General features: G+C 52.5%; 1 protein-coding gene across 5 annotated transcripts in view; it reads left to right on the top strand.

Moving 5' to 3' along the window:
- Positions 1-19,287, top strand: part of LOC100216876 (uncharacterized) — a 54,596-nt gene that overhangs the window by 13,721 nt on the left and 21,588 nt on the right. For 2 of the 5 annotated variants that reach the window (XR_002268586.3, XM_008681523.4), the window contains exons 8-16: positions 10,045-10,170; positions 10,287-10,385; positions 10,473-10,565; positions 10,834-10,992; positions 11,088-11,183; positions 11,983-12,034; positions 12,111-12,222; positions 12,321-12,391; positions 12,893-13,272. Coding sequence is in view for 3 of the 5 variants with exons in the window: in XM_008681523.4 (XP_008679745.1) it covers positions 10,045-10,170; positions 10,287-10,385; positions 10,473-10,565; positions 10,834-10,992; positions 11,088-11,183; positions 11,983-12,034; positions 12,111-12,222; positions 12,321-12,391; positions 12,893-13,272 (1,188 nt within the window). In the remaining 2 variants the exon portion in view is untranslated. Of the gene's footprint in view, positions 1-10,044; positions 10,171-10,286; positions 10,386-10,463; positions 10,566-10,833; positions 10,993-11,087; positions 11,184-11,982; positions 12,035-12,110; positions 12,223-12,320; positions 12,392-12,892; positions 13,273-19,287 lie in introns of all 5 variants that reach the window. The other 3 variants (XR_566265.4, XM_008681522.3, NM_001309907.1) reach the window with 2 other exon arrangements.

Raw genomic sequence — 19,287 nt, 5'->3', positions numbered from 1 at the left:
AAAAGACAATGCAATAAAGGCGTAAAGAGAGTAGAATAGTCTTTATTACAACATCCAGATAATAGTATCTTAAAATGTATCATCAAAGTAAAGTGGAAATAACATGGGTATCTCCCACAGGAAGATGACCGGCGCATCGTTAGACTCAGTATTCATCGAAATCTCCATCAAGGTCTTCTTCATCACCCTCTGATCAAAATATTAGCAAGGGTGAGCTCACTTATGGTCAGGGCTCAGCAAGTGGGGGAAAATTAATGCAAGTTTAACAAGGTGAGGCTAAGGCTAAGCGGTAAGCATTTTAGTTGGTCAATATTTTATTAGCAACACATGTCTTACTAATAAGTGTATATCCCAAGTATCCCAATTAAACAAAGGTATAAGAGTATAACAAAAACACTTAAGTGAAACCACTTAAGCAAACCATTGGCAAATCATCAGATCTCGATTTATTGTCCATTTTAAGTTCAATTATCATGTGAGGGTCCAGGTTGCTCTTAACCGTGAGCACGGTTGACATATCAGTTTTACACTCTGCAGAGGTGGTACAACTTTACCCACAAGACGTGTATCCCATCTAGCCTGGGTTGTACGGACCTTTAAACACAACCGAGATGAATGGCTAGGGATCCACTATGAGGTTTTCACAGAATACACAATACAAAGGCCTGCTAAGGTTTTCAAGTCGGTGTGGAGGCCCTCTGGGCGAGGTACCTTAGCCAAGAATACGTCCCCATGTTAACATGAGCTGCCACCACTGCCGCTCCCCCTCTTGCCATATTTCAGGTAAGGTTGCTAGGTACTAAGCGCATTAAGCTAATTACCAAAGCCAGAGCCATGATAGCACTCGTAGTTGCACTGTTATCCTGGGTGGTCACTCCATGTTCCAATTAATATGAAATAATATTGTTTAACCATCGGGTTAACACCATAATACCAATTTCATTTCCGGAACATTAATATCAATAATGAGTGACATCAAAATTATCAAGTTGAGCGGTAGCACAAATTTGCAAAGCATAATATTTTCCCAGGGTAATCAAGGAATACAGTTGGTAAATCTAGGAAATCCTTAATTAGACAAATCCCATCAAATTATGCAATATATCCAAAAAGTAAACATTATTATATGCATTAATTGGGTACAAATAGAATATGCAGAGGGAGAATCCACTTGCCTTGCTCGAAAGTGTCCTGTGGGTCGTCCTCGAACGAGTTTGGTTCGTCTACCTCACAGTCAACTTCTAGCATCGATTTGCGTATCGTACATACAAAAGAATACGTACGCCAAATAAATAAACATACACCATTACATGGATAATCATTCACCATTACATACACATTCATACATCACACATTTATACTCATAAATACGTTTTAAAGCGTAAATACTTATTAATTCATTATGATTATTACTGCGAGTCATTATTGGTGAAATTATGAGTAGGTGGCTATAATACTAGTTTATCTAATATAATATGTATTAACGTTCTTTATGAAAAATAAATGCTAATTATTTTATTTTTACTAATAATAGACTAATAAATTTTATTCCTTTTATTTCTAAGTAGAATTTGCGTATAGCTAAAAATGGTTTATCTATGATTCTTCTAACATTAATATTTCAAACATTAATGTAAATCACTAATTGGACTTTTAATAACATATTCATGGTTATTATGATATAAACAAGTGTTTTACTAATTCTAGTTAATTTAATGCTATACTTATGAACACATGTATTTTGACTAGTAAAAATCTACTTTCAATATGACTAATGATATTCTTTTAGTTTTATATTTTCTTTCTAAAAGAAAGTGTCCTTAATAATAATCGGAGATCAAAACATCTAATAACCTATAATTCTGGCACTATAGTAAATTCTACACCACTTACTAATTCCGCGCTCAAGAATTTCCATTATTTATTTAGTGAGCCTAAATGAATCCTTTGATTATAACTTCTAAATAAATATTAAAATTCATCCTAAACAGAATTAGTTATAAAATCACTTATTTAGTATTTTTACCACATGTCTACCGAATTTCGTCATTCTTTCTAATCCAATATTCTAAAACCATTGCGAACAAATAACATGTCTAATAACAATTCATACACATATACTCAACGATTCACATACACATGAATTGCCAAATCACATCATTCCAATATTACAACGGTAATTCACAAAATTCATAAATTAACTCAAAACATGATTTCAAAAATAAATTCAAATGCTTGGCAGCCCCTTAGAATATGCTTGTCTAGGACATCATAACATCTCTAGGACAATATCTCTAGGAGCATCTTAGAATATGCTTGGCAGCCCCTTGAGCTATAAATATGTAACCCCAACTCTTAGATGCTTATGACAGTGTTATTCTCTCGATGAGAGTAAGAGTCCCACTACTTACAAGGAGAAGGTAAATTTTTTATGGCCCATAAGAGATGAATATAAGTTTAAATGCCATACTAGAAATTTTCTTCTATTGCTACAATGCATCATGAAGGGAATAATTCCAGTCTCAAACAAATAAACAAACAACAATTATTCCAATGCGACCAATAATGCTTCTCTAGCTATAACGAGGAATCTCCATCTTATTAGTACAACAAGCAAAATGATGGTGATACTGGCGATCAATGTAATGACGATACATAGATGAAGGTCGATGTGGATGGGGAGCACAACAACAACAACAAGCAAGGCCTAAGCGAAGGTGGCAAGGCACACCGACTTGTGGCCATTCTTCTGTACTCCTAGGCTGCCTCGAGGTAGATGGTGCCCTGACAAGATCAACAACTCGATTTTGAAGCTGCGGGGGACGAAACTCTAACCAGGCCATCAGTTTCGATTTTGAAGGTTAATATGGTTGTGGGCGCTAGGGAGCCAAGGTTGCCCCTATGGTTGGGCTTTTGAGCCTTCTTTTGCATTTGCAAAATCCAACCAATGGGATGAAAAGCCACAAATACTTTGGGCTAAAAGTTGCTTTTGCTCTAGTACAAAACTGAAACCAGCTAACCCCCTGCTTTTCCCTGTTGTGAAGGTGGTATTTTTTTAAAAAATTACCCACCTGCCATGTGATTTTGTTAGAGTGTTAGGCCTGTTAAGGCTAGGCCCATGTGGCCCATGTAAAATACTATATAGCTAACCTGTTGGGTTAGCCCTAATCTATGGAATCATCACCTTAACATGGTATCAGCTAGGTTCTCTCCCTCTCCCCTACAGCCGCCGCCGCCTAGGGTTGCTCCCTAACCCTACAGCCGCCGCCGCCCCTAGGGTTTCTCCCTAACCCTCTGGCCGCCGCCGCCGCCCCTAGGGTTTCTCCCTAACCCTCTGGCCACCGCCGCCGCTTGGCACTGCCCGCACGCCGGCGCCGCGCCCCGCGCCCGTCCCTGCTCTCCTCCGCGCCGCGTCGGGAGGACCCGCGCCCAGTCCGCGCGACGCCGCGCCCGTCCCTGCTCTCCACCGCGCCGCCGCGCCAGGAGGACCCACGCCCAGTCCAGGCGACTTCCCCGCGCGCCCGAGCAGCGCCTTCCCCGCGCCAGGAGGACCCGCGCCCAGTCCAGTCCAGGCCCCGTCACCACACACCTTGAATCATCCGCGCCCCTACACCGACCCTGGCCGCCCTGCGCGCACCGGCCGTCGTCCGCGCCCTGCACCAGTGCCCGACCGAAGCCCCAGCACACCGCCGCTCCCCTCCCATGGCTGGCGAGTTCCCTCTCCTCTCCTCTTGGGCGCGTGCCGCATCCCCTGGCAAGCGCGTCGCCGTCACTACTGCCACTGCGGCGGCCGCCATCGGTGGGCGTGCCCCTCTGGCCCCTCCCCACCCCCTCCCAGTCGCTGCAGGTGCGCAGGCACTGGTGGCAGGGGCGTGGGGGTCCGTTCCCGCCTCCCCTGCGCTCGGGCCGGCGTGGGGGGCAGGGCCCACCGTCGCCGGTGGGGCCCTCACCGCTGCAGGCACCGCCTCGGCCCTTGCGGCTGTGGCGGATGTGCTTCCCGCGGGGGTTGCCGGTCCGGAGGACCCTCCCCCGCCAATTCCCCCGTCGCTGGTCGTCGATCCACAGCCTGTCGTCGATCAGCCGCCTCCTCCACCGGTCGCCCACCCGACATACACCGTCGCCGCCCTGACTGCTGCCCGGGCGGAGCACGCGACGCGACAGGCCCATTTGCGGGAAGTGACCCTCGTGTGGGAGCGCGAGCGCGAAGCCGCGAACGCTATCGCTGCTCAGATTGCCGCGGCGGAACAGCTCCTCGCCTCGCCTGCGGCCCACGACGGCGGGACCACCTCCTCTGACACCATGGGCGGCGTGTACGGTGTCCCAACCTCACCGACCGTCGGAACCGGGCCTCACACCATCCCCACGGTGCTCTGGCATGACCCGGCTGACCCGCTCATGGCTCAGCTCCACCTTCAGGCTGGGAGTGTCCAGAACATTCGCCTCATGGTCCCTGTTGTCATGGAGCCAGAGTCGCCGTCCTACTCACGCTGGCGGGACTTACTACTCACCCTTCGCCGCTACGCCCTGGATGACCACGTCCTCTGCGACCCCACCGGCGTGGCGCCCACTGCCGCGTGGGTGCGCCTCGACAGCATCGTGCTCACCTGGATCGTGGGGACGATCTCCGTTGACCTCCACAGCCTCCTCCAGAACCTTCCTCATGCTCGGGTTGTTTGGCTTGCCATCGAGGGTCAGTTCCTGGGCAACGCCGAGGCCCGGGCTCTCCGCCTCGACGCAACCTTCCGCACCTTCGTCCAGGGGGACCTCAGCGTCGGTGAGTACTGCCGCAAGATGAAGACCATGGCGGACTCACTGGGCGATCTGGGCTGCCCCGTGGAGGACCGCATCCTCGTCCTCAACGTCCTCCGCGGTCTCAGCGATCGCTACGCCCACCTCCGGCCGTTGATCATGTGCCAGCGCCCCTTCCCTACCTTCCTCCAGGTCCGCGACGACCTCGCCCTGGATGCGATCACTCTGGGTGCTCAGGCTGCCTCGATCTCCGGCCCAGGGTCCTCGTCCTCCTCGACGGCACTGGCGGCTGTCACCCCGACTCGTCCACATCCTCCGTCGCATTCTGCCCTTGGCCCTCGTCCTTCCGGGCCGAGCATGGGCGGCGGGGGTCGAGGTGGCAGAGGCGGGGGCGGTGGTGGACGTCGCCGCGGTGGTGGCCGCGGTGGTGGTGGTGGTTTCAGGCAGTGGTGCCCGTGGCATCACACCGACGCCGGGACCCCAGCAGGGTGCGCCTTGGCCCACTTTCCACCACCCGTGGTCAGGGCGCATCTCCATGTGGCCGTTCCAGGGGCCAGGTTCTGAGGCTCGTCCCGCGGGGGCCATGTTCGCTGGTGCGTAGCCGGGGTTCGCCTTCGCCTCACCGTCGCCCTGGACCTTGACGCCTGCCGCTTCGTCGTGGCCCACGTCGTCGGCTACGCCATCGTCCGGGCTGATTGGTTGGGACGCGGCCGCCCTGGCTGCCTTCCAGACTCCCACTCTGACTCTGTCGATGGGTCCCGAGTGGATCGTGGACACCGGTGCTACCTACCACACCACTCCCAACCCTGGTATACTCACCTCTGTTCGCCCTCCTTCCTCTCTCCCTTCATCCATCATGGTGGCGAATGGCTCGTGTCTTCCTGTCACATCTGTGGGTGCTGCCCGCCCTCCCGGCTCTTTTCGCATTCCCGATGTTCTTGTCGCTCCTTCTTTGGTCCACAATCTTCTTTCTATTCGTCGGTTTACTGCTGATAATTCTTGTTCTGTCGAGTTTGACTCTTCTGGTCTTACTGTGAAGGACTCGGCAACTCGGCGCCCCCTCAGATGTGACAACACCGGCCCCCTCTACACCCTTCGGCTTTCGCACGCCACATCTTCTTCGTCACCTGATACAGCTGCTGCTTTTGCCGCCACCACATCTTCTACTACCTGGCATCGTCGCCTTGGACACCCCGGACGTGATGCATTACTGCAGCTTACTCGTAGTGCCACTATCCCATGTACTCGATCCCCTGAGGAGCATCTATGTCATGCGTGCCAGTTAGGCCGCCATGTTCGTCTTCCGTTTTCCTCTTCTTCCTCGCATGCTACTCATGCTTTTGATCTTGTACACTGCGATTTGTGGACTTCACCCATTACCAGTATGTCGGGTTACAAATACTATGTTGTCATGCTTGATGATTTTTCTCATTATGTGTGGATTTTTCCGTTACGTGCCAAGTCTGAGACTTTCCCCACCCTCCGCCACTTCTTCGTCTGGGTGTCCACTCAGTTCGGCCTCACCATTAAGGTCGTTCAGTGTGACAACGGTCGGGAGTTCGATAACTCCGCCTCCCATGACTTCTTTCTCTTCCACGGGATGCAGTTGCGGATGTCTTGCCCATATACCTCCTCCCGGAACGGCAAGGCTGAACGCATGATCCGCACGACCAACGACACCATCCGGACTCTTCTTCTCCAGGCGCACCTACCGCCACGTTTCTGGGCCGAGGCCCTCCACACCTCTACCTACCTTCTCAACCGTCTCCCTTCCACTGCGTGCCCGGCCCCCACTCCTCACCAGGCACTTTTCGGTACCCCTCCGCGCTATGACCACCTCCGTGTCTTCGGGTGTGCTTGCTACCCGAACACCGCTGCCACTGCTCCTCACAAGCTAGCACCCCGTTCCACCCTCTGTGTGTTTCTCGGGTACTTTCCGGACCACAAGGGCTACCGGTGCTTTGACCTTTCCTCTCGCCGGATTCTCATCTCTCGCCATGTGGTGTTTGATGAGTCCGTATTTCCCTACTCCACCACCACACCACCCTCCTCCGACCTTGACCTTGACCTATTCACTCCATTCCCGACTGACGCGGTGGTCGAGCCACCTATCCTTCCTCTCTATGCAGGTACTCACTCACCGCCTGTCGGTCCTACTCCCAGCCTGGTGCCTTGCTCGAGTCCGGTGGTGTCGCCTACGGCGGTATCGCCTCTCCGTGGAGCCCCGTCTCCGATCGCCCCCGGGTCGAGCGGGGGTGGTGGGACTACACCGCCTACGGGGCCGTCGTTACCGACCCCTCCGGCCCGCTTCGCTCAGCCGGTGCGGGTCTACCAGCGCCGGCTGCCACCGCCGTCCCCACCGGTGGCCCAGTCCCCGCCAGGGACACCTACACCTCCGCCGCGGCCTCCTGCGGCACGTGTCGAGACGCCGGTGTACCACCCACCGCTCCTTCACCGCGACCCGCGGCACGTCCACCCGATGGTGACGCGGCACGCGGCTGGTACCCTGCCGCCCTGTGTCCTGGTGGCCACGACTGGAGACTCGCAGGTTTCTCCGGTACCCTCCTCCGTCCGCACTGCCCTGCTGGACCCCCACTGGCGTCAGGCGATGGAGGAGGAGTACGCGGCGCTCGTCGCCAACCAGACGTGGGATCTGGTGCCCCGTCTACCCGGCACCAATGTCGTCACCGGCAAGTGGATCTGGACGCACAAGCGCCGGGCCGATGGGACCCTGGAGCGGTACAAGGCTCGCTGGGTTCTTCGGGGCTTCACTCAGCGCCCCGGAGTCGACTACGATGAGACCTTCAGTCCGGTTGTGAAGCCGGCCACCGTCCGCACGGTGCTCTCGCTGGCCCTTGCTCGCTATTTGCCGGTTCACCAACTCGACATCAAGAACGCCTTCCTGCACGACGCCCTCACCGAGACCGTCTACTGCTGTCAGCCTGCGGGGTTCGTGGATTCCTCTCGCCCTGACATGGTCTGCCGGCTCAACAAGTCCCTCTACGGCCTCAAGCAGGCCCCCGGGCGTGGCACTCCAGACTAGCTACGTTCCTGGTGACACTGGGCTTCGTAGAGGCCAAGTCAGACACGTCTTTGTTCGTCCACCATCATGGAGCAGAGATTGCCTACTTGCTCCTCTACGTGGATGACATTGTCCTCACCGCCTCCAGTCAGTCCCTTATTCGCCGCCTCGTCGACGCGCTTCAGCGGGAGTTTCCGGTCAAAGATCTGGGTGTGCTTCACCATTTCCTGGGGGTCACCGCTGAGCCTCGCCCCTCCGAACTCCTCCTTCACCAGCGGCAGTACACTCTTGACATTCTGGAGCGGGCCCAGATGAGTGACTGCAAGCCCTGCTCCACCCCAGTCGACACGCAGGCCAAGCTCTTAGAGGCCACAGGTGACCCGGTCGCGGACCCCACCGGCTACAGGAGTCTTGCCGGTGCCCTTCAGTACCTCACCTTCACTAGGCCGGATATCTCCTACGCAGTGCAGCAGGTCTGTCTCCATATGCACGACCCCCGAGAGCCCCACCTCACGGCTCTCAAGCGCCTCCTCCGCTACCTCCGGGGCACCGTCGACTACGGGCTGCTTCTTCACCGGTCTACCTCATCCGAGCTGGTCGTCTACACCGACGCTGACAGGGCTGGGTGCCCAGACACTCGGCGATCCACCTCCGGCTACGCCGTCTTCTTAGGCGGCAACCTGGTGTCCTGGTCGTCGAAGCGTCAGCCGGTCGTCTCCCGCTCGAGTGCCGAGGTGGAGTACCGTGCTGTGGCCAACGGCGTGGCGGAGGCTGCCTGGCTCCGGCAGCTCCTCGCCGAGCTTCACAGCCCCCTGTCCAGGAGCACGTTGGTCTACTGCGACAACGTCTGTGCGGTCTACCTCTCCACCAACCCAGTGCAGCATCAGCGGACCAAGCATGTCGAGATCGATCTGCACTTCGTCCGCGATTATGTCGCCGCCGGTGCTGTTCGGGTCCTCCACGTCCCGACCACCTCCCAGTTTGCTAATATCTTCACCAAGGGTCTTCCGACCTCGACCTTCGCCGAGTTTCACTCTAGCCTCAACATCAGTAGTGGCTAGTTGCGTCTGTGTGGGGATCCTGTGGTGTTCCTTTTGAGTCCAGTCTGTGAACTCCGCTGCGTCGGAAGTCCAGACTGCGGGGGGGTGTCGTCTTCTTTTGAGTCCAGTCTGTGAACTCCGCTGCGTCGGAAGTCCAGACTGCGGGGGGTGTTAGAGTGTTAGGCCTGTTAAGGCTAGGCCCATGTGGCCCATGTAAAATACTATATAGCTAACCTGTTGGGTTAGCCCTAATCTATGGAATCATCACCTTAACATGTTTGTTTTTTTCTTATTTCCCATCTTCGATCTCTTCTTGTTCATGAGACCATGACCTCTTTCTCATCCCGTGCGGCATCTTCGATCGGTGGCGGTGCTCCTTCCTCTCCCGTGCTTGGCTCCGGCGACCCCTCCTTCTCTAGCATCCTCGGGGTGAGGCCATCCCCTCAAGCGTGGCCCTGGCCCTAGCCACCGCCCAATACCTTGGCCACCACACAGGCAAGCATGACCTTGGCCACCATGCATGTGAGTGTGGGTCTGCCTTCTCGGGCGAGCGCCACCTCGGTCGGGAATCCATCTGTAGGAAGATGAGGCTGACGGTCGGGGTCCGCTTGTCACTGAGAGATTCTAACAACAGTATTTCCAAAAGCCACAACTATTGAACCAAATGGCTTTTAGCTTTCGCACAACCCATAACCCACAACTGCTTTTTCACGGCCCACAATAACTTTTTCAAAAGCCATAGCTCAACGAAATACACCCTGAGGGACTGCAACAGATCAATTTTTCACGATCTGAGAGGAGGTAGCGGGCAGAAACAGAGGGGAAACACTAGGGTTTTCATACCTAAACTCCTATGAACGAGGGACCGAGATTGGGAGAGTAACAACTAAACGGATTGGTCTAGGTGGGTAGATAGATAGAGAGAGAGAGAGAGAGAGAGAGAGAGAGAGAGAGAGAAATAGGATCTTGGAGCACCTCCTTACTTGCCTCACCAAAATTAACTGAGACTTCCAGGCACTTAATACAATTTCAAGAAAAAAAGTTCTATGATGCTGGCTGCTTCTGAAACCAGTGGAGTTGTGGTGTTTAGGCATTTGGGAGGGAGTCATGGAGTAGAGCAGTCCAAACAAGCCCTAACTTGTGTCTTCCTTTTTTCGGTATAAAGTGATGAAGTTAGTGAATTGGACATGAACTTTCATTAATGCAGTGATGCTTGTACATAACCCTTTGCAGATTGACTATGAAAAAGAGAATGAATGGAAAAGGAAGGCACGGACAACATTGACTGATTGGTGTATGAGCTTAGAAACAATAATACAATGGTCTCCTTATTCCACAGAAGCAGAACTTATTCAGGAGGTATAGCTGATGTAGTATGATTTTTTATCTGGGAATACTTGTAATAATGAAGTGTATACACTCATTTCCAGTGAAGGCATTTGTGTTCTTGATGGCTGTATGCTGCTTATCTGTAGTTTGGCTCAATAGGGGAACAAGGAACTCGAATTATCATATACAATCTGTGGGAGGATGATGAAGGAGAGCTGGAGCTTGATTTTGATGCTGACGCAAATGTAAGTTTCAAACTAGTGAGTAATTAGTTCATATTGACACCAACATTGTCTGCTATCTTATTGATGCTCAAATTTCAGGATATTCAGATTAGAGGTGTTAACAGAGATCAGAACAAGATCAAGAAGGCAAATCAGTTTCCAAACTCCAAACACTTCTTTACTTATAGACATTCTCTAAGGGTAAGTTTATATGTACTTATGCATTTGTGCCAGTTAGTTTTTTCTATATTCAGTGGAGCAGTTATTCAAGTTGTGTCCCAATCAATATTTGGTCCATGACTGTTAGAGGCACCATGAGTGAATATTTGGTCCACTCACTGTATATCATTTTACTGCACTGTGCAAGCAGTCACAGAGAAAATTGGAAAACTTTATATGAAAGAGCAAATCATGAACTGAAATGAGTAATATAGTTCTGTAAACCCTAAATATTTCTTCGTTTGTGCAGAGTTATGCATCAATTTTATATCTTATGCTCCCGGATAACTTCCAAATGATTTTACGGGGAAAAAAGATTGACCACCATAACATTATCAATGATCTCATGCTAAAGAAGCAACTTACTTATAATCCAACAGTGGGCGATGGACTTCCAAAGGATATGCATGTAAACCAATGAGCTTTTTCTCACAGCTTTTTGTGTAATGATGCATGTGCATTGATCTCATAACATGTTATGTTCCCTCACTCTCAAATTTTCAGGTGGCAGCTAAGGTGACAATTGGTTTTGTTAAGGATGCGAGACAACATATTGATATTCAAGGGTTTAATGTTTACCACAAGAATCGCCTAATAAAGGTATTATGTTAGAAATGTCATGTGTGATGTTTTTTAAATGAAAATAGCAAGGGAGACCAGCTGCTGAAGTAGTTATATTATAATAAATAAGGGGAGAAAATGGCACCAATGTTTTTTTTCTCGAATACGCAAGAGAATTGCGTATTTTTGTATTAATAGGAGAAGCAAAAACACAAAAGACATAGCCAAGAGGCCACACAAGAATTACAGAGGGTTTACAAGAGGAGAGAAACATAAACAAACAAACAGTCCCAAACACACATGAAACACAATAGCACTTAGGTAGCAACATCTGGCAGCGACAGACCGTTGGCACCAGCCAGCTCCCATAGCATAATATCATTTCCAACCATGGCTAAGGCAGCAGAAAGATTTGGACTCATCCCATTGAAAACACAATCATTCCGATGCTTCCAAAGACACCACGCTCCTAGGATCACTAGGGAATTAAGGCCAGCCTGAGAAGACCCCCCAAGGGAGCGGAGATGCCTTTCCACCATGCCATGAAGTCCTCTTCACCCGGTTTTCTCAATGAAGATATTTTCTTTGCATTTTTTCAGTTTGCAGAATGTCTCCTGTGTGCACAGAGATTACAAAATTCATAGCTATGTAGTGGATGGTTCACAGTGTGGTTTTGTATGAACATGCAGCATTGTGCTCCCTTACTTAAAGGCCTATAGTTAACCTTTTTTTTTGTCATTTTATTTCTGCTTATTGTGTAATGCCGGGTACTAGGTAAAATTTTCTGCCAACTTGAAAATCTCTTTAAGAATTTATGATTAGTATATTTATTTTTTAGCCTTTTTGGAGAGTATGGACTTCTGCTGGAGTTGCTGGCCGTGGTATCATAGGTATGAAATCTTGTTGCTTTTTTTTTCTTTTTAGGGTATGGTGTTTTTGTCTTTCTGTGATCGTTCTTGTATGCAGGTGTACTGGAAGTAAATTTTGTAGAACCAGCTCATGACAAGCAGGACTTTGAACGCACAAATTGCCTTGCAAGACTCGAAGCACGATTAAACCGAATGCAGAAGAAATATTGGTCTGTTTTGTTGTCAGCTGGCAATGCCCGTTCTGTGGCCAACTAGCACATGCTGTAGAAAATCTTGTCTAATCTTAGTATGCATTTGTTTTTTCAAGGTCTGATAATCGCCATCGAATTGGCTATGGAACCAATGATGCTAGCACAGATTCTGTAAAAAGGAAAACAGGTAGGTTAATATCCTTGTTTTGTGCATTTGGTTGGTGCGGATGGCCAGATGGGTGCATGTTTATTTTTATCATGAGTAAGCAGTAGTTCACCGACATCTTCACCAAGGGTCTTCCGTGTTCGGTGTTCTCAGAGTTTCGGTCTAGTCTCAATACCTATCGTGGCTAGAGTTTCGACTACATAGTGTTAGACAATTATTTGTGTGCTGTATTATTTGCTGATTGTGTGTGCGTAATGGGCCTAGAGCCCAGACCATGTATGGCTTATTAGAGTTAGGGGAAAACCCTAGGCTGGGTATATATATGTACACTGATTCCTCATCAATGATACATCTGAATTTGGCCCCCGTCTGACTGAGGATGCTGTCCCCCTGCCCCTTCACATCTCTAATAAAATGAAACACAGCTATCTTCCGTTTTCGAAAAAAACAAAGACTTGTTGGATGAAGTCAGTTTTCCCTCAATTGGGACATATAGCTCAGCTGATAATAATCTGCATGCAGGACTGTCGTTGCGTCCATTTGGCCAAGGTTCCTGGAAGTCAGGGTATCTGCAAACGATCAGAAGTGATGGCAGATCATGTTCTAATACAACAAATAATATTATGAATGCAAGCATGTCATCCCCAGAAACTTCCAAGCTTAGTGGTCCCAATAGAGAGTTCTCTTCAACAACAGTGTGCCAGCACAGAGCTGAAAAGTCTGCAAATACCATAAGATCTGAAAGATCAGTTTTGCATGGCTTGTCAAATACAGATGGTGGAAAGACTGAGACTGCCAACGCCCCATCCAAATCAACTTCCCCTATCCTAAGGACTAGTTTGCCACCAACTCCCAATGAAGGAAAACGAAGTGAGAGGATTGCTGCCAAATACCAATCGAAGGTAGTTTCACTGCTCCTACATTTTTTTGACTTGAATATGCAGGATATCTGCTTATTATGATTAAAGAAGAAAATATGGTATGCAACTTGTTCGTACCGTTCCCACTTCTAGCATCTTTTGCTTAAACTGTACTCAGTAATTGTTAAGTAAACCATGAGTCCGTGGCACATGCTTGCATGCCAGCATTCAGCCTATCTTTCTATGCCTAGCATACAGTCATGTATGTGTTTCTTTCTGGAAGACAAGGGAAACCAAGTTGTTCAGAGATCTTGGTTGCTTTGGAGGGCTAGAGGAGCTTAGTATATTTAGCCTGAATTATGTTCCTAGAGCTGGAAGCTTTGTATACCTCACCTTCCCCAGGATGCTGAGTTGTAAATGCAGGGCTGTGTTCTGATGCAAACCCATAGTTCTGGACAAATCTAATTTGCTCTATGATGAATTTAGACTAAGTTGTGTGATGCACTCAACAAACATGAAACTATAAAAGGATGGAGTAGATTTTGTAAAGTATATCATATATTGAAGTAAGAAATTATAGATCGATTTTTTTGAAAAAACAATTTACTCTTGTTACTCTGAATAAATGCATTGATATCACTTACTTGATCTGAAAATTTCTAGTTGTTTATGTAGTTTTGCTGGCAAAAACTGATAACTAATAACTAATGTGTTATGAATCAATACAACACTAAGTAGATCAAACTCAGAGAAGACACAAATTTAACGTGGAAAACCCCTCTAAAGCGAAGGGGAAAAAACCACGGGCGCCGGCCAGCAACAATACCACTATTTTTCGGGTGGTTAGTGTCAAGGACGCCAAATCCCCGACTGGCCGGACCCCGGCTACGTAACTCGTAGCCGCTGTCCGTCACGCCGGCGAGGTTATACCCCTCAGCCGTCGGTTTGTAGAGAAGAGAGGGAGATTAGGACTGAATTATTCCTTCCCAAATGATGTCTCGTACATGCTTATATAGCCACAGAGGGGGCAGCTATAAGGAAATAACTAACAAGGAAACAACTAGTAAGGAAATAACTAACAAGGAAACAACTCACAAGGAAACAACTAATAAGGAAATAACTAACACAGGAAACAATTGATTAGGTGGCTAACTTTCCTTCTAGCCACTTGCCTTCCCTTCCTGTGTCCTGGCTACGCGCTCTGTTCCCCTGCGCACATCACGCGCGCGCCTGGCGTATGTGCGCCCGCACATCACATCTCTCCCGCCGTCGAAGACCAGCTCGTCCTCGAGCTGGAAATCAGGGAAGCGAGCGCGAAAGTCGTCGTAGTCCTCCCAGCTTGCTGACGCAGCTGGCTCACCTTGCCACTGGACCAATAGCTGGCGAATCCCACGAGCCAGGCGCCCGGCTGTGACCCCTGCTGGCACGGGCACCACAGCGCCGTTGTGCGTGGGGGGTAATGCCGGGGGTGTTGCTGGTGGTGTGCCGACGAACTTCTTGAGCACTCCAACATGGAACACATCATGGAGGCGGGCCCCTGGCGGAAGCTCGAGCCGGACAGCCACGGCGTTGATGATCTCCAGGACGCGATACGGTCCAACGAACCGTGGCTTGAGCTTGCCGGTGGAGGTCCGTGGTAGTGATGCTGCCGGGCGTTGCCGGAGTCGTAGTAGTGCCCAGTCCCCAACTTGGTACTCCACCGGACGATGGTGTTGATCATAGACACGCTTTTGGCCCGCTTGGGCCTGTTCGAGGCGGTAGCGGACGTCGGCGAGAAAAGTCGTGCGGTCCTCCATCTCCAGTGCAACAGCTGCCACACGCGTCTCACCAGGCTCATAAGAGCGGATGGAGGGCGGGTCGCGGCCATAGACCACGCGGAACGGCGTCTCCCGGAGCGACGATTGGAAAGCCGTGTTGTAGGTGTATTCGGCCCACGGAAGCCAGCGAAGCCACTGCCGAGGACGATCGCCTGTGAAACAACGGAGGTACATGACGATTACCCTGTTGGCGGCCTCCGTCTGTCCATCCGTTTGCGGGTGAAAAGCCGACGACATGAAGAGCTTGGTGCCAGTGAGCCGCATGAGCTCGGTCCAGAATGTCGACGTGAACACCGGGTCGCGGTCCGAGACGATGGATTGCGGCACACCATGAAGGCGGACGATGTCGCTGAAGAATGCTTGGGCGACAGACTCGGCGGTGTAGGGGTGTGCTAACGGGATGAAGTGGCAGTACTTGCTGAAGCGGTCGACGACGGAGAGGATTACTGTCTTGCCCTGCACTCGGGGGAGTGCTTCAATGAAATCGATGCCGATGTCGGCCCACACGCTGGACGGAATGGGCAGTGGCTGGAGCAGCCCGGCCGGCCTCAGGTGGTCAGTCTTGTACCTCTGACATGTGGCGCACGCCTTCACAAAGTCCTGCACCACACGACGCATGTTGGGGAAATGAAAATCACGCCGCAGGCGGTGCAGCGTGCGATGAACGCCTTCATGGCCGTCGTCGTGGACCGCGGCCAGGATTTCCTGAAGTAGTGGCGATGCTGGCGGGATGTAGAGGCGCCCCTCCAGGGCGACCATGCCGTCGGTGATGGTCCACGGCGCCGTGCGGGTCCCCGCCCGGAGCTCATCGTGGACGGCTACCAGCGCCGGGTCGGTAGCCTGGGCATGGCGGAGGCGCTCGATGAAGTCGAACCGGGGCGCTGAGATGGCCAGCAGCTCTCCTTCCTCGTTGTCGCGGCGGGATAGGGCGTCGGCGACAGTATTCGTGGCCCCGGAGCGGTACTCCACTGTGAAATCGAAGCCCAAGAGCTTGCCGACCCAGTGGTGCTGCGGAATCGTGGCGAGGCGCTGGTCGAGGAGGTATTTCAAGCTGTAGTGGTCCGTCTTGACGAGGAAGCGGCGCCCCCATAGGTATGGCCTCCAATGCCGAACCGCCTGGACCATGCCAATGAGCTCTCGCTCGTAGGCGGCCAGCGCGCGGTGGCGCGGCGCTACTGGCCGGCTGAAGTATGCCACCGGGTGTCCCTCCTGGACTAGGACCGCCCCAAAGTCGATGGTTGACGCGTCACATTCGACGACGAACAGCTTGGCGAAGTCGGGCATGGCGAGGACTGGTGCCGAAGTGACCGCCGCCTTGAGCGCGGAGAACGCCGTGGCCGCTGCATCATCCCAAGTGAAACCGTCCTTCTTGAGCAACGCCGTCAGGGGCGCGGCCACCGTGCCATAGTTATGTACGAACTTGCGGTAGTACCCCGCGAGGCCGAGGAAGCCACGGACGGCACGGGCGGATCGTGGCGTCGGCCAATCATGGATGGCTTGCACCTTGACGGGATCCATGGCGACGCCCGCCGCAGAGATAACGTGGCCGAGGTAGGCGACGGCGGAGACCCCGAAGGAACATTTGGTGCGCTTGACGAAGAGCTGGTGACGGCGCAGTTCTTCCAGGACAGCACGCAGGTGCCGGAGGTGATCTGCCCAAGTCCTGCTGTAGATCAAAATATCGTCAAAAAATACGAGGACGAAGCGACGGAGGAACGGCCTCAGGACGTCGTTCATGAGGGCTTGGAATGTGGCCGGCGCGTTGCAGAGTCCGAACGCCATGACCAGGAACTCATATAGGCCGTCATGCGTGCGGAACGCCGTCTTGTGGATGTCCTCGGGTCGCATGCGGACCTGGTGGTATCCCGACCGTAGGTCGAGCTTGGAGAAAAATTTGGCGCCGTTGAGCTCATCCAATAGCTCATCCACCACCGGGATCGGGAAGGCGTCCTTGACCGTCATGGCGTTCAGGGCCCGGTAGTCGACGCAGAAGCGCCAGGATCCATCGGCCTTCTTGACAAGGAGGACCGGCGACGAAAACGGGGAGTCGCTGCGTCGGACGATCCCTTGTTCCATCATGGCTGCACACTGCCGCTCCAACTCATCTTTGTGGGCAGCTGGGTACCGATAGGGGCGCACGGCGACCGGCTGTGCATCGGGCTTCAACAGGATGCGGTGATCATGTGCGCGCTTGGGGGGCAGTCCCGTTGGAGTGGCGAAGACCCTTGCAAACGCTCCGAGGAGAGCATCCAAGAGCGATTCTTCAGCGGACAAGGCGCACACCGCCAGGCCCGACGTCGTGGATAGGCCCGCCCATGAGATGGTGCGGCCCCCTCGCTGGAAGGACATGCGCCTGTTGGCCAGGTCCCAGACAATGGGTCCCAACGCGCCGAGCCATTTGGTGCCGAGGACGATGTCGTACCCGGCCAAGGGCATGACGAACAGCTCCGCCGGGAACGCAGCACCAGCGATGATTAGTGGGGCTTTGCGGATGACGCCGGCGCAGGTGATCTTCTCACCATTAGCCACCATGGCCGTTAGGCGGGGACGTTGTTGGAGCGGAAGACCCGTTCGCCGAGCGGCTTCTTCGGAGATGAAATTGTGGGTGCTGCCGGAGTCGAGGAGGGCTACGAGCTGAGCGGCCCCTAGTGTGACCGCGAGCTGCGTGGTGTCCGTCATGGACACCCCAGCCACCGCCTGCAGCGAGAAGCAGGGGGCGTCCCTGTCCCCGTCGTCGGTGACGGGTTCGGTGTCATCAATCTCCACCCCGTCCACGAAGAAAATCCGCTTGCAAAACCTGTTATGGCCACGAGAATACTTTTCGTCACAGTTAAAACAAAGGCCAAGGCGACGTCGTTCCGCCTGCTCCGCCGTAGAGAGGCGCCGCTGGTTGCCCTCGCGTCGTCCCTGGTCGTTACCCGCCGGCAGGTTTGGAAGAGCCAGCTGCTGGGGTGGCGCGGCCGGAGCGGTTCGAGGCGGCGGTGGCGGAAGTAGACCGCGCGCTCCCTGTCGTACCAGCGGTCGCTCGAGCTCCATGAGCTCCACTTGCCGCGCCAGGCTCATCGCAGCGGCGAGCGTGGTCGGATTATGGATGCGCACCGCATGACTGAGAGGCGGGAGGAGGCCTCCGGTGAAGAGTTGCACTCGTTGAGCTTCGTCCAGCCGACCGGCACGGGGCAGGAGCGTCTGGAAACGATTAGAGTACTCCTCCACAGATCCGGTGCGCCGGCATTCCGAAAGTTCGAACAACGGCGCGGAACGGAGTGGAGGTCCGAACCTCTCATTCAGGAAGTCTTTGAATCGACCCCATGACGGGGCACCATCATCTTCTTCAAGCTGGTTGTACCACAGCTGCGCGACGTCGTCCAGATGGTATGATGCCATCCGAACACGTTCCTCCCCCAAGGTGCGGTGATGCCGGAAGTATGACTCACATTTGTTGATGAACAACATCGGATCGACGGAGCCGTCGAAGCGGGGGAAGTCCCACTTGCGGTGCTGGAGGTACGGATCGTGGTCGCGCTGCCCCTCGGGTCGCCGACCGTGGCCCCCGTTGTCCGAGGCCGACGCAGACTTGTCCTTCATGGCCGCCATGTCGAACTGCAGCGTGTTGACGTCCGTGCGGAGTGCCCGCAACTCAGCGAGGACGTCGGCAATGGTGGGCTCGGCCATGGCTGTGGTGGAGGCTGGGAAAGGTGGTGGCGTTGGCGGCTGCTGGGCGTGGTTGGAGCGGGTGGGTGAGGATCGACGAGACCGTGATACCAGGTTGTCAAGGACGCCAAATCCCCGACTGGCCGGACCCCGGCTACGTAACTCGTAGCCGCTGTCCGTCACGCCGGCGAGGTTATACCCCTCAGCCGTCGGTTTGTAGAGAAGAGAGGGAGATTAGGACTGAATTATTCCTTCCCAAATGATGTCTCGTACATGCTTATATAGCCACAGAGGGGGCAGCTATAAGGAAATAACTAACAAGGAAACAACTAGTAAGGAAATAACTAACAAGGAAACAACTCACAAGGAAACAACTAATAAGGAAATAACTAACACAGGAAACAATTGATTAGGTGGCTAACTTTCCTTCTAGCCACTTGCCTTCCCTTCCTGTGTCCTGGCTGCGCGCTCTGTTCCCTTGCGCACATCACGCGCGCGCCTGGCGTATGTGCGCCCGCACATCACAGTTAGAGATCGCAGGAGATTTACAATGAGGTGACGATCTCCCGCGAATTACAAGTATATTTAT

Source organism: Zea mays, chromosome 4 (assembly GCF_902167145.1).
Source record: "Zea mays cultivar B73 chromosome 4, Zm-B73-REFERENCE-NAM-5.0, whole genome shotgun sequence".
NCBI lineage: Eukaryota > Viridiplantae > Streptophyta > Magnoliopsida > Poales > Poaceae > Zea > Zea mays.
The sequence above is the reverse complement of the archived record's forward strand: the minus strand, read 5'-3'. Positions and strand labels throughout refer to the sequence as shown.